Below are 23288 nucleotides of genomic sequence, written 5' to 3' on the forward strand. Positions count from 1 at the left end.
GAAGAAAAAATCGAAGGCCTTAGAACTTGAATGCACCTCGTATTATGACTGGCAAACTCACTCATCAAAACCTAGGGTACTTCTCGGTGTTCCTGCATCCTGAAATTTGGCTATAAGAAGGTTTTCACAACATAAGGGGAAAAAAAAATTTGAAAATTGTGAATTTGTAATTACCTCATGCAATTAATTTTTTCTTCCTCATTTGCTATATGACTGTGTCTGACCATCTGTCTGTGAAGACTCCTTTACTTCACAAACCGGTAGGTGTACCAAGTTGATATTTATGTACTAAAGTCTACCATTCTTTCAGGAGCTTTGAAGTCAATGTAATCAAAAGCTACGGCCAGTTAAGTAACATTTTTTGAGACTTGTAAACTCATTCATCAAAACCAATAGGGTACTTCCAGTCAAACCAAAATTATGAAATTTGACAAGAAGCAAAACTTCACAGTACAAGTACAGGAAAATATTGGACATGTGTAGGAAGAGTGTTTTTTTTTTTTAATTCCTTTATTTGAAAATATATTTACAAAGGGGTTCAACAACATGCATTGCCCTTTCACGCAGCAGTCACATCTATCTTGTGAGAGTTCTTTATATATCTTTTACGTTTTCCTTTCTTTACAGCCCTGTAACAGATACACACTTATATGAGAAACAAAATGCACACAGCAACAATTAACTAACAAACTATTAGCAATAAACTAAGTTACATTTTGAAAACAGCGTTACTCTATTGAAACATAACCCAATCGAAAGCGTGTAAAACGTACATACAGACAACACATGAAAACAGGTTTTTACTCTAGTTTCATGTAAAATCTTAATTTTCTAAAGATGAGCTTGAATTACATTGAACCTTGAAATACTGGGGCTCGAATTACCAGGGCTCTATTTCTAGTTTATCCAACTGTGAGTATCTCAACGGGTTAAAAATATATCAACGGTTAATGTGTAATATCTTGTGTCATTTGCTATTTCTGCTGACCTTGTAGTAAACAAAGAATCAATCGCCAGAATAATAATAAAAAAATGTTTCAGAACTGAATCAAATTTATCAGAACATAGCAGGAAATATTTTCTTCCACATGAAAGACTACCATTAATGTCAAATATTTTGAGCATGTGGATAGGAGTAACAGGAGAAATTGGTTAGGGGCCTACTGGAAAAAGAGACGAGATAATCTGAAGGAGGGGGGAGGGGGGGGGGGGGAGGGATGGGGAGGGGGAAGGAGTGAGGGATGGAGAGACTTACTTCTGTTTCACTGTTGGCTCAACAATGCTTCTTCTTTGCAAACTCTTAAAACGATCATTGAGAAGATTTCCCTCTGGTTTCACACCACGAAGACATCCTTTAAGTTCTTCAGCCAAGTTAAAATCCACATTTGGCTCCTCATATTTTGTTTTGCTTAGTTGTTTGGGTTCAGTCTTTTTTAGAGCTTTAATCTTTTCTCTCTTCTCTCTCAGCTTGGAAAGCTTCTTCTCCTTTGTATCTAATGCTTTTTGCACAAACCTCAACCTGGTGCAGAAGACAACAGTTTTAGGAATATATTATATGAAATTTGAACAACTTATGACATACTGGACCAAAAAATAGATGAACGGTGAATAAAGATGGTATACTAACTTGTATATGTCAGCAATTTTTCGCTTCTCGATGATAGCTTGCTTCCGTTTCAGTTCTTCCATTTGTGCTTCTTTCATTTTTCTACGCTTTTGTTTTGATTTTTTCAAGTTCCTGACTGGAGGATTTATAGCCTTATATTCATTATCACCATTATTCTCCTCATCTGTGACTTCACTGGTTTCCTTCTCTTTTGCTGGCAGCCCTTCAGACATTTCACTCAACCATTCTTTCTGCACAAGAGATGTATTATCATATATCAAAAAAACAACAACATTAGTAATCATCACACACACCAATAATAAGATCTGCTGAAAATGCTATATTATCTTACTTTTCTAATTTCTGGAGTTACAAATGAATACATCTGAGTGGTGACTCTGTTTAAATGTTTTTCTTGTTTTATTACTTTCAGCTCATCATCTGCAACTTTCTTCAGCAATTCCTGGTGGTCTTCAAAAGAAGGATTGTAGGAAATACCTAAAACCAGACAAGAAATCAGATAGATGAGAAATCACAAAAAGCTCACAAATAAATTTGCATATTTGTTAACAACAGAGTGAATAAAAGTCAGTACTAACAAATAATGTTGCCACATTTCACATGAAACATTTGGCACTTGGTTTAAATTATGGTTAATACGGGGAGTCAATATTCCCTCAGAAAAAACTTGGAACTCACCTGGATGTGGGTTCTCTACAGCTGGAACATTTAAGGGCTTTTTCAGCAGCAGCTTTGGAGCCCGTTTTACAAATCGGCCAGTGTTTTTTACAGTATGTACCAGAGTAGTGGGTGTTAGCCATTCAGAATCTGTCCCAAGTGAGTTATCCTGGCTACTACCTGCAAAATTAATTATTTGAATTTTATGTTCTCAAAAATAACTTCACTTGCAAACAATACATATGACTGGTACAGTACTTCACAAACAGTATTCTAACATTATACCATATAGTTTTCTTTTCTGTCATTACTGGTAACTGACAATCAACATCTGCTAAAGCATACTGCAAGAGACTTGAGTGACAAACTACATGGGCTATTTAGCTCCTCCTGCTTGATATTAGTTTCCCTGATCTTTGGAGAATGGAACTTGTCCTTCATCATATCCTTGTATTCTGACACCCTCGACTTAACTTCAACTACCATACAAACTGCATCTCTTTCATCAGGGCTGCTAGTGACAGTCACTCTATAGGAGGCAGCAAGGAAACGTGGGAAAGTTAAAAGAGGTGTCACTTGTGGTACTATGCCTGCATGCTGCCTAATGAGAGCCAACAAACTGTTTCTACAACAACTGCTGCTATGCTACTCAAGCTTTGCTCATGGCCTCTACTTGGATTAGTGGTGGTGTGCCGTCAATAACTGTGGCTAAGAACTACTTTCTGAAATGAAAAGACTCATTACTCCACAGAGAGACAACAACAGCCAGTGTTTTAAATTATTTGTATTCTGTGCTTGTGCAACAAAGCAAGATGTGGGTTAACATAAAACTCTGATTGTAATTTGGCTTGGAAACATTCATTTGTAGCTGTATATGAAAATACAACTGTGTGTCCTCACACTACTAAAATGATAAATCTGTCATCTTCGAGCAATTCAATTACAAATGAGGTGGTCTGAAGACAGCAGGCACAACACATCTGTATCAGCAATCATTAGTAACACTTCCCCATACAATCTTCCACAGTGCTGTTGTCCGATCTTTATATTTTTAATTTGGATTTTATGAAAGCTGATATTTATGTAGTAACAAGATAGACTAGTGAGCATCTATCACTTTTAAAAACTCTTTCATTTTGACTTTTGAACAACATTAAAGTGTTCACTGTGTCTATGTATCATTCCACTTGTTGATAAAACTACATTCATAAGGCTGAGTTTACTTCCTCTACACCACTGATGTCCCTGCTGCATTATACACATGAGAGAGTCCTTTGGTGTTGTTTTATTTAGGACACCTTTTTATTTGCCAAGATCACAAGGAAGGACACATCCATTACTGGTTTCGACGTGTTAAGTGGCCATCTTCAGATCACACAATACAAAGTAGTGTCTACATTGACTGCTGAAGCCAAATGCTTTGTTACAATTGTGTTTACAACCCCAAGCTCAGAAATTGTGATTAATAAATATACATGTATTAAATATAGTGTCCACCATTTCATTGTGAAGTGTAACAATACATCATAGTTACATACTGAGACAACAAAAGCAGCCATATTGTTGGCTGATAGCATTGGATGGAGCTATCCCGCTGACAACAATGGCCAGCTGTCGCAATAACTGCAGTATATTGTTTTCTTGAGAATACTACTGGTAACACTGTAAGGTGTGATACGCAGGATCATTAAGGCTGCTATGTAAGCTTCATTTTCAGAGATATGACATGACTGATGCCTCTTCTTCCTTTTAAACAGGTGCAAGCTGTTGACTGACACCCCTATAACAATAACATTGTTTTTCAGAATACTGTAGAATGTACACTAACTGATAGACGATGCCCCCTTCAATGTCAGTTTGTGCACTCACAAATGCAGTATCTGAGCAATAGGAAACTCAAAGTCTTCAAATTATGGGCTGATGCCTTATTAAAAACATGACTCAATTAATTTTGACTTTCCGGTATGATAAAATAACAACATTTTGGTTTTCCAATACGATAAAAGTAATAATTATTCTTACCATTATCATTCCACAAGTCAACTGAGAATTCTCCTTTCTTTGGTCTGTTTAACTTTCTTTGGGCATTTATTATTCTGTTACGAGCGGCATCAAGTTCTCTCGCTGTCAAAATGCCTTTACTTTTCCTCTCTTCTTCAATCTTCTTTTTAATTGGATGTTTTCTCTCTTCAGGAGTTCGGACACGATTTCTGAAATTAATATGGCATCACTTCATTTCATATATTTTCTTATGTAAAAGCAATAGTTGACTGACAGTTGATGGATGAACATTACAGCACAGAGTACAGATACACTAGCATCCAATTTTTGTTTATTTCTTGTGTCAGAAGCACAAGTAAGGGCAATACAGCAATATAGACATGCAATAATAATTTTATAGACTCAAATACAAAATGCACAGAAAGGATTCTACTTAAAACTAAATATTTCCTGACCAATCAACAATGATTCCGCCATGTGTTCTAGGGACAGTCAGTTCCCTGGTGCCTGGTCGTATTTTAAGTACTTGCTCCTAGCGGGTAACACCTATGAACTATCTTGCATGATTACCTTACCTCAACTGATACCACGAAACTCTTCCTTGAGTTGTGCCTGTGCTAATAGCTGTTGAAACGGGAAATGAGTAGCAGATGTTGTGGCTTTGGTCTTCTTTTGCCTGGCTGCTACTAATCATTTGTCTTGGGGTTTTATTCCAGCAAGACAGTAAAGACGCAATATGTTGTGATGTGACACGTCTGATGAAGTATTACATCTATGGCGTATGAAGTGACTGAACTGATACCACAATCAGCAAGTACATTCTACCATGGAGTAGCATAAGACTCAAGCAGAAGATATTACTATCTTTGACTAAGCTTTCTAAATGACCATAAGGTACTTAATAGAAGAGCAGTCTTCCAGTAGCATTCCTTTCCCGTTTATCTGCAAACTTTTTGCAATTTCCTTGTTATTCAAATGAAATAATAATATCTTTTTTTGTAGCTCTTTGTCTCTCATTGTTCTTCTTGAAGTGGGTGGACAATGAATGTAGGACTTTTGCTCAAGCTTTCAAAACTGCTTAGCTGAACTGTGATAGCACAATCACGTGCAGAAATTAAATACAGCTTCTTCACGTAGTAGCTGACCACAATATAGATATCAACTAGGATTACGTGTTACCACACTTCCCAAGGGCAACCTACTTTCCAGTCTCCTCCATTAGTTACTTCATCCTTGAAACTTTAAGAGGAGTCTTCAATTCTCATAAAGGTTCCAAATGGTCTGGTTGAAATTAATGTCCTCCGAGGTGATGTAGATCTCTTGATTAGCAGACAATTAGGTGTGGTATGATAAACAACTGAGTGTCTACAAATACTGTATTTTAAGGCCAACTTCTATCATTCGGAAGATGGGAGCTTTTTCCTTGTCTGAGTCCAATTTGTGAGATGATAAGTGGAACAATTTTTATTAAAATCTGTAGGAGTAATCTTCTGAGCATGCTGTAAAGAAGAAATGGAAGGAGCTCCCACAAGAAAGAGTATCTGCACATAAAATACTTTGCTGTCACTTGGAAACTGTTTTTGCATGAGCTAATTCCTCCACTTTGTAAGCAACCATTCATCCAACAAAATGCTGCAGCCTACTGCCATTTTGTAACAAAGCAAACCTCATTAGGTTACATTTCCATAAATGCTGTCAGAATTTTGGTTAACACTCAAGGTTCAAAATACACTGATGAGTCAAAACATTATGACCACTGCCCACCACAGGATTCGATGGCATCTGGTACTGTTGCAGGCATGTGATGCGGTAACAGAAGCACGCAAGTGGAGCAGACACAGATGGGGGACCCTAGCAAAGATATGGGCTGCAAACAGGGAAATCCATTGAAATAAGCAATTTTGGCAAAGGGCCGATTATTATTAAGCAGAACCTGTGAAAGAGTATCTTGAAAATGGTGAAACTCATCCAATGTTCACATGCTACTGTCGTGAGCATCTACAGAAAGAGGTTGGAGGACAGCAAAACTACCACTAGGCGCTAAATGGTTGGACGTCCACTACTCTTCACAGAACTTAGGGTTCAGAGACTTGTCTGCTCTGTGAAATATGACAGACAGTGATCCATGGCCGGGAGAACACAATGCTAGTGTATGCACAAGTGTTCTCAAGCACATCATTCATCATACATTGTTGAACATGGAGCTCCACAGAAGACCACCCCTAGGTGTTCACTTGTTGACCCAATGACATCATCAATTACAATTGCAGTGGTCATGGGATCATCGGGATTCGACTGTCGATCAATGGAAATGTGTCAGCTCTTTGGGTGAATCACATTTTTGTTATAGTAGGTCGATGGTCATCTCCATAAACAATGGCATCAAGATGAATGGCGGCTCAAAATGAGTAATGTGCCACAGAAACAGGCTGTTTGGGGGCAGTATTATGCTATGGAAGACATTCACCTGCACTTGGGTGGGAGCTTTGGTAGTAATCGAAGACACACTGACAGCTGGGAACCAACTGCATCCCTTTATGCTTGATGACTTCCCCAAAGTCAGATTTCTGCAGTATAGTTATCCGTGTCTCGGGGCCAGAACTATGCTGTGCACTCATGTTGATGTTTCAGGGACCACATTCACCTGATATAAATACTAGAAATCATCTGGGTTGCTATTGGGGGCCATCACCACCTATGCCAATCAGTGGCCCATTACTTATGCAAATTACATGACCTGTGCATAGACATATAATGCCACAAATCTATCCACAAACGTAGGATCCCTGATACACAGAATCAGTGACTTATTTCATTCCAAAGACAGACAAATAAGGTATCAAGCAAGGGGTCATAATGCTTTGCCTCATCATTGTATAACAGTAATAGATAGTGAATATTACTTAATTCTGTGGCAGATGGTAAATGGCAATGGAAACTGCCAGCTGGATCTTAAAACCGATACCACCCATACAGCTGCATGAAGCAATGTCTAACACCCATCATCATGCTCATACCATGAATACGTAAATTTTTGCATGCCTGATCTGAAAATGAGCCAGAAATCACTTGGAAATTAGTTTATGGAAATAAATAAATATATCGTAAGTGAGTGGTTTAGTGATCCATATTTATATTGAATTTAAAGTCATTAAAGCATCCATGTTTTTGTTGTGGCCTTCAATCAAAAGACTGGTTTGATGCGGCTCACCACAGTAGCTGTAGTGGACAAGGCATTTGGATTCTACTTTTGCCGAATGTGAGTCCTACTGCCTTGCCCACTGCATCACCTCATTTTATTACAGATGAAGAAACTAGAATCATCTGGAAAATAGTGCCACAGGAAATTTACAAAAATCCAGAGGATCCATAAGGTATGAAATGTGGAAAAAGAGAAAAGGGTTGCAGACACAATGTTTATCATCTGAAAAAATTCCCGCATGCTATTTGATACTGGAACGGTCACGAAATGGTCTGAAAGTGGGTTCATGAACCCTCTGCTAAACACTCAATTGTGAATTACAGTGTAGTCATGTAGATGTAGACAGTTTTATCTCAACAGTTAAAATAAGAATAAAATTATCTAAATTTGTGCAACTGGATTTTCATATCTGTTCTTTTAATCCTTAAGTTTAAACTGGAATTTGCAAGTATGTTTTACAATAGCTACAGCTGTCAAGAATTATCAAATGTTTCAAATATTAAAAAAGGTACATACGTATACCGGTATGTCACTTCATGTATGGTGGACTCAGTGAAAACTGAATAATAGGATGATGTAATTTCAGATACTATGAGGTGACTATTTACTGTTGTATCATTCTTATGTCTTCTTTAAATTTACATTTTAAATATTGCAAGTAAGCTAAACGGTAAAGTCCACAGCCACACCTGGATACTCAAGGATTTATAATGGCTGCCTCCAGTTAGTCAAGTGGTAGGAGCCTCGTGCAAATGGTAAACTGTCAGCATATCTTCACGGAGTGCATAACTCTTAAATTTCATGTAATTTAGCACAGTATTTATTTATCAACATAATGTCTTTGTATGCCCACTTTAAACCATTTATTCTTAATTTTCATAGGGTTACTGAAAATAAAGGCAGTTCAGTTATTAAAATGTTTCACATAAGTATCTGACTGCCATAAACTTTATTGTAATCACTTTTTTGGTCGAATAGCTCAAAGCACTGTCTGTCTCTTCCATTGCTGCAATCACAACACTGACCAAACAACACATTCTATGCAAGAGGTCCACAATCTTCCATTACTACTACATCTTCCATCCACACTCATTACTGTTACAGCTATCCCCATTCAATCCTCAACCTCTCACCAGTATCCCTCTCTGCTCTGGTGTCACCTGTCCCATTGCACGAACTGACCTTCAGTCCCGTACCTACATCTAAACATGCAGCTCTTATTAAAGATCTCTAACATTTGCTTCATTCCAAAACATCCCCAACCACTGTGAGTAGCTTGTGTCTGCATCAGCTTCAGAGCTGACCAACATACTACAATGTTCCTCATTAAAACATTACTGCCACCAGAAATCTTATACCTTTCACAAAGTTTATTAATCCTACATAAAACTTCTTATCCCCCCTCTAATCTACATGGCACACAGAAAAACAAAAATACTGGTGTGTCTCACATTGGCAGGCTTCAAAGCCACAACCAAATACAACTCAGCTGCAATAGAGCAACACATCCAACTTATCACCCAGAACCTAAAATACTACATAACGCATATCACCTCCCTCCCTCAATGCCTTGAATCATTTTCCCACTTACTTCCACCTGACATCTTCCTCATACCCATTGACAGAAACACTCTTTACGCCAATCTCTCACATGCATGATTTGTCAAGCTTTTCAACAATATTTTTAGCAACAACAATCTGGTACTCTCCCAAATATTTCATTTGATATCACAGTTGCCAACCTCATCCCTGCCCTTAAATTCAACTCACTGAAGCTCACATCTGAACTTCAGTCCACAACAAATCAATGACTAAACAATACTCCACTTCGGCAGCTGCCCTATAGTTTCACTCTGCTCTGTGTTTTTATGAAACAAGGGACCGATGACCTTTGTAGTTTGGCCCCTTTAATCTTTAACCCAACCAACCACATCAAATGCTCCATTTGCTAGTGCTCTAGTATCCCAGTTAGTATCTGCTCTACTATCATCAAACCCCTCAACATCTACACAAATATCAGGAGGTGGCCACAATACAACTCTTATCAGAGACTAGGAGTAAATTAAATTGATTTATAGTCATACCTTTTTCTAACTGGGTCCTGTACTGCAGAATATGAGTGCAATATTTCGAAACACCTAACAGGCTTTTGCCGAAGTGCCTCTTTTTTAGACAGAAGTGTTTCTGGTTTGTCAACAACACTGTCTGCAGTTTCTTCTATTCGGAATAGGGCTTCATCTGGTCGGTCTTCAAATGGTACCCTGTATAAAAACAATAAGGTAATTTGTTGCATTTCACATTCTCTTTATATGAATATAATGGCAAAAGAAAAACATACAGCAGAACTGAACAATGAACTCAATCAAAAATTTATACAACACAAATACATGATTCACATTAAATTTTTTTCCAGCACAATACTCAAAAATCCCTTGCTGGAATACAAGCAACATAATTACTGGAGTTAACAATTCACGATCTACTGTAGGTGCTCAGGAGTATGAAAGAGGTAGGGAAACAAGCTCAGTGGGTTTATCATACACAATTTACGGAAATCATGGAGAACACAAATTACATGGCAAGACAAGGATTTAAACTGCAATTCTATCAAAATGCAGCTCCAGAGTCTTAAAACTAGAGTGTCACGCTGACTTGCTGTTCATAACCAAGAATCTTGAAACTCAAGATGATGCATATAGCATTGAAACAGGTTATGTTTATAAAAATACTTTGAAATTGGGATAGAAAATTTTTGTATTACTAACAGTCACCATTTCAAATTAAACTGAATTTTAATATTTAGTAAGTACATATAACAGCTTCTGAATACAAACTTATTTGGATGTTAAATGATAAATAGGCAGAAAGGAACAGAAAGAAGATCAAAATTTGTATTAAAAAACAACAGCAAAACGAGATGTGAAAAGGTCTTTCAGTCAGTGTAATACACCAACAAGTTGAACAAAGAAATCGACTGAGCCAAGTGGAGATACTGAAGCTCTTGGTACCACCCATCTGCTTTGAAACATAACTTCATGAAAATGCCAGAAATAAACCACTCATTTAAATTCAGTGTGTGTAAAATATGTGCCATATCAAAATTCATCAACTTTGACAAGTCACAACTTATCTTCTTTCAACCTAGCTTACACCCTGGGCTACACTACTGAGCAGTAGGTCATCATAACCACAATTGTATGCACACATTTGTTGGTTTCATAAACTCACACCTTAACTCCCGGCTGTTAACCTCGCCTAGATCTCGGGAAATAGTTCACATCAGTCTTTCACAAAAACCTATAATCCTAAAAATAATACAGAAGCAAAATAAATACTGTCAGTGTTTTGTTTGCATATGAATGATGTAACCTAACATCATTACGTCACAGGTCACATAAAATTTCTGTACATGTGATCCTAATATCATGTCAATTAGCAACACTGATCAGAAAAATATCATTATTTGAGCTGACAGTGGAGTATAGTAAAAACCAGAAATGATATAGCATCAGAATTTAGACTGTGCTACTTGTGATATAGGCGAAAATTAATTAAAGATGGAAAGGGACTGCACCTGTTGTGTATGGAGAGGCAGGACTAACTGGCCATGGTCCATAAGCAGCTAGAAGCTGTTGGCCATTGTGGACAGCTTTGAGGTTGCTGCCCTGGGCTACAGCGCACTGGGCCACCTAAGATGAATGATTTGGTATCTCTGGGGCCTACAGTATTATCTGGGATTTCGATGTTGCAGCACTTTCTGATCCGTGCATTCTGGCTGGTTGGCAGACACTGAATTGTGAACAATGGCAGGATTGTGAATCTCTGTGTAGAAGGCATAGGTGGGTATGGGCTGCACTGTTGCCCCCCTATGCCTTTTAAAAAAAAAAAAAAAAAAAAAAAAAAAAAGCAAGTTAGATGTATTGCCAAATGCTGAAAGTACATCTGAATTAGCACATGGTGGCCTCATCTGTTGAGACTGGGGCCAATCTTCCTGAAAGGTCCAGACTGGCACAGAGGATTAGAGGATTGATTAAATGGCGAGCAGATCAGAAAAGAAGGCCAGGGTCCCCTCTGTTTACTTCTTGGGTGATCATGACAGATGTGGAGCAGGCTGTGCTGGCAGCCACTGAGAGCATTGGGTACACCACGCTGCAAATTGTGGGCCATGTTGGCACGAATGACACATGCCAGATGGGTTTACAGCCCATCCACAGTTCCTACTGGTAGCTAGCCTTGTTTGTAGGGTGGAAGCAGAGCTCGTGTTTTGCAGTATTCTTACCAAAAGTGATTGTGGTCAAGAGGAAAGGCTTACATCACAGGCACAGATAATTCTGCAACAATCTTGGATATGGATTTGTTGACCTCCGCTATTGGACACAGAATTGTATGACCATTCTTACATGTGGCAGAATGTAAATGTGGGTGTTTTAGGATGGACGAATTCCTCTGCACGGTGGATGAGCCATGTTATAATTTCAGATGGGGAAGAATACTACCTCCATTGATTAAAGGGTGCAGCATTCTTCATGACAGGTCAAAAAAATAAAATCTTAATATGGTATCAGTTAACTGCAAGAGCATCTACAGATAAGCCCCAGAACTAGTCTCACTTATAAACAGCAATAATGACCACCTAATACTAGGGACAGAAACCTGAATGAAACCAGATGTTAATAGCAATAAAATTTTATATTCCAATTGGAACAAATATCATTAAGATACACTGAACACCAGTGGTGGACACATGTTTATAGACATCAAAAATACAATAATGTCTACTGAGATCAGTACGAAGTCCAAATGTAAAATAATTTGGGTGAATGTAAGTGTTAAAGGTGGATCAAACATGGCCACTGCATGATTTTATAGATCCCCTGACTCGGGGACAATAGTGGCAGAACATCTGAGGGGAAACTTTAAGAACATTTTGTGTAAATTTCCTGGTCATGTCATAGTATTAGATGGAGATTTAAATTACACGCTATAGACAAAGAGACTAAAGTGATTAAGGTAGTTAGTAGGGACAGGAAATAGCGTGAAATTTTTCTAACTGCCTTATTCAAATATTAGCTAGACATGAGCACCAATTCATGAAAATAACGTAAGAGCTGGTAACCAACAGGCCCGAACTTTTCAACTAAATTCATATAAACAAAGGAATCAGTGATTATAAGATCATCTCAGAATTGCTGTATACAGTTGTAAATGGGTATATAGAAAAAGATAGGAAGATATTTTTCTTGGTAAGAGTGACAAGGAAAATTTCTGATTACTTGAGCGATCAACATGAAAATTTCATCTCCAGCACTGACAATACTGAGCATCAATATACAAAATTCAAGAGTATTGTGCAATACCCTTTACATAGGTATGTGCCGAGCAAAGCTTTGAGGGATGAACGACCTACTGTGGTCTGCCAGCCATGTTAGAAAGCTGCTACGAAATCAAAGAGCTTCAATGTAAATTTAAATGTAGCTAATGCCTCGCAGACAAGCAAAAACTGAAAGAAGCCAAAATTTGTATAAGGAGAGTCATCTATGAATAGTTCAATGAGTTCTAAAGTAAAAATCTATCTCTGACTTGAGAGAAAATGCTACGAAATTTTGGCCTTACATTAAATCGGTAAATGGACCGAAGACGTGTCCAGACACACTGTGAGCATAATGGCACTGAAACTGAGGATGACTACAGAGAAAACCATAACATTAAACATGTTTATCGAAAGTGGTTCTACTGATGAAGAATGAACTATAGTTTCTCCTTTAAATTGTTGCACAAACATCACAATGACAGGTACTGAAACATGTGACCATGGGATAGCAAAGCAAATGAAATCCCTCAACAGAGGAAGGCTACTGCACCTGACGGGATACAAAAACAATTCTACACTGAGTATGTGAAAGAACTTGCTTCTCTCGTATCAGCAGCATATCATAGGTTGCTGGAGGAAGGAAACGTATTACGCATGAAGACTATGCTATGATAATTAGACTGCAGGACAGTCACTGGAGCCAGACCTATTCATAAAATATCTCCAATCGTGCATACAGACCTATTTAAAATGGAATGACCACATAAAAATAATCGAAGGTAAGGCAGATTCATTGGGAGAATCTTCAGTAAATGTAGTCTATCGACAAGAAGGTAGCTTACAAAAACCGCTTTGGACCAATACTTGAATACTGTTCCTCAGTCTGGGATGCACAGCAGTTAGGATTGGTAAAGGAAATAGAGAAGGTCCAAAGAAGAGCAGGGTGTTTCGTTACTCATACCTGAAACAGGAAAGGGCAGGAGGGACAGTGGTACACAAAATACCCTCCACCACACACCATAAAGTGGCTTGTGGAGTACAGATGTGGAAGTAGAGTAGCATGAACACTTTTCTGTTTACTGAAGCTAGCTCCATGACAACTTTCAAGCATGACAACAAACAATAACGGAGGATCACATAGGGACAGGTAGAATGTTGAGTTTTCATTTATGCAGTAATCTCATGATTAACTCACAGCATCACTGGCTACCAAATTATGGACTCTGTCAACAAAATGTTGCCTGTGCAGGAAAATGTTCGAGACAGGTTCTGCTTCCAGTTGGTCCACTACACAAAGTGTGAAACTACAATGAAACTCAAAAAGCAATCCACTTATATTCATGAAATCAAAAAAGCATATGTGACAATCTGACTATCTTTTTGAAGTTGCATTCTATGCAACTAGTATTACCAGCAGCATATCAGCTCATAGGGTAGTGGAAGATGTAATCCATTTCTGAAAGAACATAACAGCTCTTGAATGGAGACATGGATAACAACCTGAACAATAATGAAACACTGACTCGGTATTGTGAAAAGAATGGAAGTGTTAGAGAAGAACAGCAACTAAGTTGGTTTGCAAATAATGACAACAGGAATAATTAATTTTTTGTTGTGAAATTAAATGCAGTTACTATCAAGGCGGCTGAACATAATGGCTGTTAAACACAATCTGGAGATTGAACAACATTCCTGACAATTTGATCATGGGTTTCATTACACAGTTATTCCAAAAAGGTAATGAAAATCTGCCTGAAAATTATGGAAGTGTAATACTGCTTTCGCACTGATTAAAAATTTTGGAGGAGAACAGAGAAAAAAAGAGAGACTGGCGAATAAATTGATCTATTCTGGAAGTACAGTATGGATTTCGGAAAAACAGCAGTTTAATTTAGCTGATCTTTGCAACAAGAACACTATTTAAAAAGGTACAGAAGCATCACACTTGTCTTCCTACTTACAGAAAAAGCTTATGACAGTGTCCCAAGATCCTAAATCCGAGAGTGCCTAGCAAGAAGAAATGTATCCAAGACACTTACTTAGACAGTACAGATGCTCTGCAGATGTGTCAGCTGTGTTTGAGTAGAAATCTGGATAAATCCCTTGAAATGACTATAAATGGGAAAAGATGTGTTGGGTGATCAAGGAGAAGACTGCTCGACATAATTAAGGACATCGCTGAAAGTGGTCTGCTTTCAGATAGGGCCCATGTTGAAGAGCTGTACATGGATACAAAAAGCTGGAAGAGGCTTGTCAGCAGCACCTGGGTAACTGGCCTTGCAACCTGATAACAACTTCTTTGCACGAATAATTAAACAGCAATCAATGAGATCTCGGGTACTGTGTATCCAACCTACTTAACCTCTTGCAAAAAATGAACTTACGCTAAATGCACGACCAACACCTCATCAATAACTTAGTACACAGTAAAAACCGGAAAAACTCATACCTCACGCAATCTGTTGTAAACAATATAGGAAGAATTTTACAACAGAAATTTGTTCAGCAACTCTACAAATTGTTTCCGAGTGTGTTGGTCAATAATTCACTTTTTACCGAGATTTTCACCATATACCAGCACATTTCTCAATTGGAAGATACACATCCCACACAAACATGACCAGAATAAAACAATTAGCCTAATTCAAGCACAAGAATGATATATCTACACACTGTTAACTTTACCTGAAAAGTTGCACTTTAAAACACTCCAGAGTACTGCAATATTTTCCCCAGTTGATTACAAAATTCTCTTTAGAGAAACCTCTTCACTTTGTAGGACAGCCTACACTCAAACTCAGCTAACACTATGGATGGAAACCTCAGCTAAACAGTGGATTATTCTATAACATGGGTCACAAATCCATGACATTTGATTGTACAGAAAGATCTTTGCAAAGCATGCAAACATCATATGGAGACCATTAAAGAGGCTAATAAAAATACTGGCCTCTTCAGCAATAAGAGAGATATGCAGGTTTGTTTTAATGTAAAACATTTCTGTGGATTTATAATTCCTTGATATTCATAAATTAATGTAGGCCTATTGCATACCATAGCAATAATAGCGAAGCCACAGTTCTGGAATCTGAAACTTAGATGCATCTCAACTTTATGTAGGCAGTAGAATATTACTTCACACAATTTGGATTTATTAAAACAAAATACATTGCCTGAAAAAATAAAGAAAAAAAGAGAAGCACCAAGAATGGTAGGACAACACAAAATGAAACTTCATGGGTTGAGAGGTATGTGATAATTATTTCATTGTTTATAATAGTCCAACTTACAAAGAAGTTTGTAGTATGAGCCCATGTATCAGTATAATGCAGCACCCTCTCTCGCCTGAATGCAGGCACTGATTGGCTTGGGGAAGATGTCACAGCCATTGTCTCCTCTCCTTACGAGAGCCGCGTACAAATGTTGTAACTGGTCACTGATAACCCAGATACTAACTCTGGGATGGAGTAAAGTTCCAAGCTGGTCCCACATATTCTATCATGAACAAATCTGCAGTTCTTGCTAGCCATGGGAGTATGTACCTCAACATCACACAGACAGTTGTGCTATGTACAGATAAGCACCGTTCAGTTGAAAAATGGATCCACAATACTGTCATTGGGAGACAACACACAGATGCAGGATGTCCGTGACTTTAAATGTTGTGCCGTCAGAGTTCTGTCAGTCACTACCAGCTGTGATCTGAAGTTGTCTGATGGTTCCCCAAACCAAGACTCCAGGAGTAACACTGCTGCACCTCTCCAAACATTGGAAGAATGAGACCTCTCCCCAGGTCATTCCCATATTCACTGACAACTGTAATCTGTGGTAGCGCAGAACTGCGATCATCACTGAATCCAATGTGGTGCCATTCAGCAGCAGTACGCACTTCCTGGTCACAGCACTACTCCAAATGCAGCCAATTATGTTTTGGTGTTAGCAGCCCCTAAGCATGAGACAGTAATTTCCTAGTTCGGCTGCTGCTAGTCTGATCTATGGAGCGGGATGAATGCTACTTATTCTCAGATGGCAGGTGGATATGTGAAGGTATTGTGATGTGCTTGGTGCACAATACATCAAATGTCCCCTATGGTGGTCAGACATGGCCAACTGGAACCTTGACTACAATCATGCCTGCCTTCACTTTCTGGATGTAGTCTAACACCAACATCAAGCTTCTGTAACATCCCTATGACCCAGAAATCTGTATATTTAGTAAAATGACAAGCTAGCCAAATGGAGACCCATGAAAAGGTCTCTTTCAAAATCCATCTGGCGCTGACAAAGCTGTCTCGCCCAAGTTCAGAGCAATTCTATGTCCTTTACAGTGATTACCCATCAATTGATGCTCTTCATGTCCCTTATGTATCCTACCAGGCCCAGTGACAACACTAAATATTAAAACACTCTGGTCTATCTATCATAAGAATTGCAAACCTTATAATTTACGTACCCAACAATGCTGTGTAAGCGTATTAAGTTAATTTGACACCTGACTATGTCTTCTGGGTGCTTGACTTTTTCTGTCAGGCAGTGTGATACTGATGTTTTGTAAATACTACAAATATACTTTTGCTCAATTAGGACAAGAAGCAATTAACATAGTTACAATTGTGATGAATTTGAAGGAAGGAAAGTTTCCACAGATGATGTCATTAGAGATTGTACAAGAAGATCATATTGGGGGAAGAAAAGAGCCATGCTTTTTTAAACATATCATCCTGGCATTTGCCTTATGTGATTTAGGGATACAATAGAAAACCTAAATCAGGATGGCCAGATGGGGATTTCAACATACATCTTCCTGAATATGAGAAAATCTGACTTTTTCATCGTTTTCAAGAGCAGCACTGAACTAGGTCTACTACCTCCTCCAGAAACTGTTCAGCACAATAAATCTAACTTTATTACAAATTTTCAGTGGTTGCTACCAGCCATTTTTGTGGTATCGAGTCAAAGGAGACAGGTGGTAACAGAAGATTCATAGTTTCCCACGGCCTTCAAACAACTAACATTAAACATCAATTTGTCATATTATATGAAATACACTGAGTGAATGAACTGCAATGTGGGCAATATGTAAGTACTAACATATAGCAGAATATCTTCCATCTTCAGCATCTTAGAAAATAAAAGGGATAATGCACTGTAATTCATAAAACACAATAGATGTTTTCCCTCACAGATTAACAATTAATATCTACACCTTTTAAATTTCTGCTATAGGTGATTCACAGCATGGGTGCACTAACAGATCATTTCCTTCTCCTGCTATGCCAGTTAGAACCGTAATCTTGAAATGCAAACAGTTTCCAGCCCTCAACAGTAAAAGTGCATTGCAGCAAGGCTGTGTACAAACAGTAGGCAGTAGTCGCACTAAGGCACCTGATCCCTCATGGAAACTGACGTATAAGTCAACACTGGACTGTAATGTTTACCTTGCGAATTACGATACTGTCATTCACAATTTGGTAGTTGAAGCAACTTATCGTTACACTTATTGACTACTGGTTAGAAACGACTCATTATCTCTCTCAATGTTCAGAAGTGCTCTACCTGAATGCAGGAGTAAGCTATATCCTGCATCAAGTTTCGAACATCTACAGCCGGCTTTTACTTCACATGCTTTCATAATTACCCCATTATTGATAGATAGCACTAAAACTTGACTTGAAAATATTTCACAGAAACAACTTTGTACTTTTAAGTGCACACAATATTTTGTGGGCAAACAAAAAATGAATAAGCAGTCAATACAGGATGTTCGAGAACATACATTTCCTAACAGAATTCGGAAGGGTATTTGAGATGGCTATTACGCTTAATTTGGTTCCATTTCATATAACAACCGCATGAAAATGTCGTCAAAGAGTCTAACTTACCCACATACTGAGGAAAAATTTCACTTGGAAAATGCAATCATTCGCACTACAAAACACCTCTACAGCTAGGTTGTCACAGGTATTGCCAAACATTACATTCCTAAGAGAAATGCTATAAGGCCAAACTTGCGATATATCATATCAACCTGGGAGATTAGTCCAAAAACGGTGACAGTAGTAAACGTAGTTGCGAACTCAGTTTATTCCGAACAGCAGTGCACCATTTTACCACAACTGAAAACCCCAATAGTGCTTTGGCATTCCAATACCAACACATACTGCTGTCGTGCTACAAAATAGACACTGGAGTAATCAAGAAAATTAATTTACACCGTATCATAACAATCACACAGCAAATACAAAATCTGTCACAGTAACAACAGCGCAACACATCTTACCCCAAGCGTTCTTCTAGCCGTTTATCCTCAAGAAAATCATCAACATCTTTGATGTCAATGTATTTCCTCAATGATTTCTTCCGTTTTTTCGAAATATGTTTTTTCTTCTTAACTTCTCTAACATTACCCTGCAAGAGCTTCATATTGACCACGTTTTAACAACAGCCTGGAGGTGGAGCATAAACATACCAAAGCTGTTCGCAGTTCGCACTCAATATAATCAAAGAGATAGTGTTCACATTGAGTATGCAAGGTGGAAGTGTGACGGAAGTGCTAACTCTGGCAAAAAATATCATTTGAAATATCAGCGTCACCGCAAATAAAAAAAAGCTCTTTCTATTTAAATGTGTAAGGTAAAAGGAAACACACTATAGAAAATACTTCGCCGGATATATCTGAAACTCTGACAGGAACGCTATTAAATGACAAAACAATTAAGAATTGAGTGTATGAAACAATGGAAAAGTAATCCCGATTCAAAGAGATGATAAGATACTATTTTCGTTAATTAGCATGCGTAATATGGATTTCCATATACATCTGAAACTTGTACACACATAAAGGCCAATTCATACTAGACGTCACGTCATCTCAAAACATTCCACAAAGCATTTCAAATGGGCCCATTCACACAGGCCGTCAATGGACTGTCACGTCGCGTCAAGATTTCTTGAGGAAGATAGGTTTAAGTCTTCATCTGCTAACATCGGAAGTTAACCTATTTTCCCCGCGCTCACTCATGTCATATTGGTGGACTTTGTGCTTTTGTTTCTCATTACTATCCATTTTGTTCAAATGGTTCAAATGGCTCTGAGCACTATGGGACTTAACATCTCAGGTCATCAGTCCCCTAGAACTTCGAACTACTTAAACCTAACCAACCTAAGGACATCACACACATCCATGCCCGAGGCAGGATTCGAACCTGCGACCGTAGCGGTCGCGCGGTTGCAGACTGAAGCGCCTAGAACCGCTCGGTCCCCATTGGCCGGCCTTTATTTTGTGGTTTGTTTTCGTTGCAAATTGCAAATGTTCCATATCTTCGGCATTTTCCCCATTGAGTGTCCTTCCACAAGCATGGTATTTAAATATCATTCTAAGAGAGAAAGTCTGCTATAAAGAAGGAGAAAAAAAACAGTTGTTCATAACATTACTAGTTAAGTAAAAATACCACAGTGGATAAGATAAACATACTGTACTTATTCCTATAGATATTTTCGATGTATTTGTTTGCATATACTTTTGTTATCAAATAAACGTCGATGTTTTGAAATGGTGGTTAAATTCTCAGCACTTTGTGGCTACTATAAAAAATTGATAAGAAACATACACTAAGGAGTTTATTTTGGCCATTAATAAATTATATCGTTGTTAGTTCTTCAAGTCCGATACTATACTCCTGCCACAGATGGCAGCTCACACCCTCTCTTTCACCAATCGATACTGGGCTAAGCGAATTGATAATGACTGTGCATATGGAACCATAATAAAGAATTTGTTGAAAGTTCCTTTCACTAGATTAAATATAGTTTCAAACAATTTCCTAGATTTGGCAAGAGCGTTTTTCAAGAAGACATCACAATTCATAAACAAATTGTGTGAGAATGGATTCTGAGTCTTGTTTCATGAAAGAGACTTACCATACTTAATACTTACGAATTTCTGCAGTTTGCAATAAAACATCGTATTCAGTTGTATTGTACTGTGGATAAGACCAATAATGACTCTATGAATATGCATATAATTTAATTATAATTTGTTGTTTATCCTGCAACATATACAACTAAATTGTTTGCCAAAATCGGTCTGAAGTGTATGCAAGCTAATGCTGTGCACACAATTATGATAGCTATGTCCAGTGGCACCAAGGAATCAGCTGAACCATTGCCTGTTCGTGGTGACGAGCTATGTGATTGTCACTACGTTTTTTCTGACGTGATGTGAGCAACCTGCCACAGGTACTCCATGATGGACCATACCATGTAGTTAGCAGGCCTGACAAAAGATTCAATGTCGAAATAATGGCCACACTGACAGCTATCAATGTCAATACACTTAAGCCAGCCTTTCGTGTAACCACCATAGATCATGACACAGTTGCACCCACTATGGATATGACAAGCACATCTGCCATATCACAACACACTCCAGAGCAGCCACAATGGTCATCAGAGCCAACCACCAGCAAACCAGCAGCAACCAGTATGTGACCTGTTGTTGCCCATTCTGGATGATACATCAAGTTTAATGAGAAGTATCAGTGACAGTAAGGGGATGGTATAGTGCTATACACAAATGAAGTTCCTGTGGAATATCTTCTTTGGCTCAGCCGATGATCTATATTAACTTTTTTCTGATATAGCATTCTGTTGTTTTGTTTGCTCTTGCACTTGAATGTAATTTTGTATTATGGGTTATTTTAAAACTAATGAAGTAAGTTTTGTTGACCCACAACAGTTTAATCAGACAATAAATAGTGTAGAATATCCATAGTCTGTGATTTCATAGACAAATATAAAATATACCTATGTGTAAGTAACAGAAGTTCAAATTAACATTAATTGTACAGTAACATTAATTTAATCAATGTAAATGTAAGAGAGAAGTTTAAAGAAGTGATGAGAAAGAGGGAACAGAGTTACAGTTGATCGGTAGAAGTCAATTTGTGTTCTGTAGCTCTTTAGATAAACATAGGATGCTCATAATGAATGTGAAAAAATATATTTCATTATGACATGTAATTAATTAAAGGCATTACAATGATAAAAATTTGTTAAACAGTGTAACAAGTTTGCCAATTTTCTGGTCGATTTGTTTCATTTCATGCTAAGGTCCACTATCGATAAATCACAGAAACAATTACACGAGGTCAATGAATAAGATCTCGCAACATCCCACTAACCATACAGCTTGGATGTATCTCCTTGTGAAGCAATGCTTCAGCAATTGCAATCGTAAATAAAGTAAATAGGTTCTCGCCCTGGCTACACAGAGACACTTTCTTTCTTTTCAACCCAGCCAAAAACAGTACAAGGACCCTATTTGTTGCCCACTTACTACTGGCAACTTGTGCCGACCAGGTCCATCCGATGGGGATGCTTTAGAAGTCGAGCATCTCTTAATGTCATAGGAGGCAGGGATGGCCCTGCAGCATTCCTGTACCTCTCTCTGAGACATGCCCACATCTTGTATGTAAAGAACTAGTCAGCTATGAATCTTGGAGCTGTTTTCATAATACAGCCAGCATGACTTGCTGGTACAAAAGCTGTGACTACTCTCAAGGTGTCTCCTCTTTGCTTGGTCACATTCTAATTGCTCTAATGGGCAACGATGCGCTTGTTTGTGTAGTGCAATCCTTTCTGAGCTATTTTTCAGAGTGTCATTTCGGTGCCATCCAGTCATATACGATGTGAATATTTCAGTGCAAAAATCTTATGCGATCCCAGTTCACAGAAAACAAATTCTTATGGAATATACAAGAGCTACCCAGTGTGCCTTTTACCTATAAATATTGGCTGTATATGCGTCTCTACCCTTTGTGGCAGCTACAGTTATGTAATAAACCTGAATCAGACCTGCCCTGAGATTTCACTGTATCAGTACAATCTATCAGTCTTCCATAATAGTGTCCTCACAACTCGCTGCAATGCTGTAAGTAGGAAACGATGACACGACATTTCAATTCAGTCAGTTAATAGATCTTATGAGGTATTGTGCTTTATGATCTGCAAGGATTCACTTAAACCACCAACCAGCCAGATTAGCTGTTTGTTTTTCAAAGAGTTCCTTGTGGGGTGGGGGAGTGGCTATGTACGTAAAAAACAGCAGTCCATTTGAGTCCATAGACACATCATGGCACTGCACTGAACTGATATTTGAATGTTGTGCAGGGGTAGTTGAAATTAGTGAAACTAAACTTCTAATTGTTGTTATTTATAGGTCCCCTAACTCTGACTTCAGAGCATTTCTGCTCAAGCTAGAGAGGGTTCTTGATTCACTTTGTAGGAAGTACCAGAAATTAGTTATATGTGGTGGCTTCAATATTAATTTTGTACATGATGGTGCAAGAAATAGAATGTTGGTAGATCTAAATTCATATGATCTGATGCAAACTGTGTTTTTTCCAACTAGGGTGCAGGGAACAGTAGCACAACCATAGACAATATTTTTATTCATTCTTCATTACTAGATGGGAATTCTGTTAGTAAAA

The 23288-nt window shown here is 38.1% G+C and overlaps 1 protein-coding gene across 1 annotated transcript; it reads right to left on the minus strand.

Annotated features, from left to right (window-relative positions):
- Positions 1-491: 491 nt before the first annotated feature.
- On the minus strand, positions 492-19304 carry LOC126480913 (ribosome biogenesis protein NOP53). Its single transcript, XM_050104320.1, has 8 exons — positions 19079-19304; positions 9572-9748; positions 4307-4494; positions 2306-2464; positions 1959-2104; positions 1628-1857; positions 1256-1519; positions 492-629 (listed from the first exon to the last, which is right to left on the minus strand). The coding sequence occupies exons 1-8, from the start codon at positions 19219-19221 to the stop codon at positions 560-562; spliced, it is 1377 nt and encodes a 458-aa protein (XP_049960277.1). The 5' UTR covers positions 19222-19304; the 3' UTR covers positions 492-559.
- Positions 19305-23288: the final 3984 nt, after the last annotated feature.

The sequence above is a fragment of the Schistocerca serialis genome, chromosome 5 (genome assembly GCF_023864345.2).
Source record: "Schistocerca serialis cubense isolate TAMUIC-IGC-003099 chromosome 5, iqSchSeri2.2, whole genome shotgun sequence".
Classification (NCBI taxonomy): Eukaryota; Metazoa; Arthropoda; class Insecta; order Orthoptera; family Acrididae; genus Schistocerca; species Schistocerca serialis.

What these genes read in the sequence shown, in the direction of transcription:
- LOC126480913 (XM_050104320.1), bottom strand. Translation starts at nt 19,221, where the DNA reads ATGAAGCTCTTGCAGGGTAATGTTAGAGAAGTTAAGAAGAAAAAACAT. An exon ending in CGGCTAGAAGAACGCTTGGG is followed by an intron (nt 9,749 to 19,078) that starts GTAAGATGTGTT and finishes GTTTTTATACAG; the next exon opens with GGTACCATTTGAAGACCGAC. An exon ending in TGTAGAGAACCCACATCCAG is followed by an intron (nt 2,105 to 2,305) that starts GTGAGTTCCAAG and finishes GTCTGGTTTTAG; the next exon opens with GTATTTCCTACAATCCTTCT.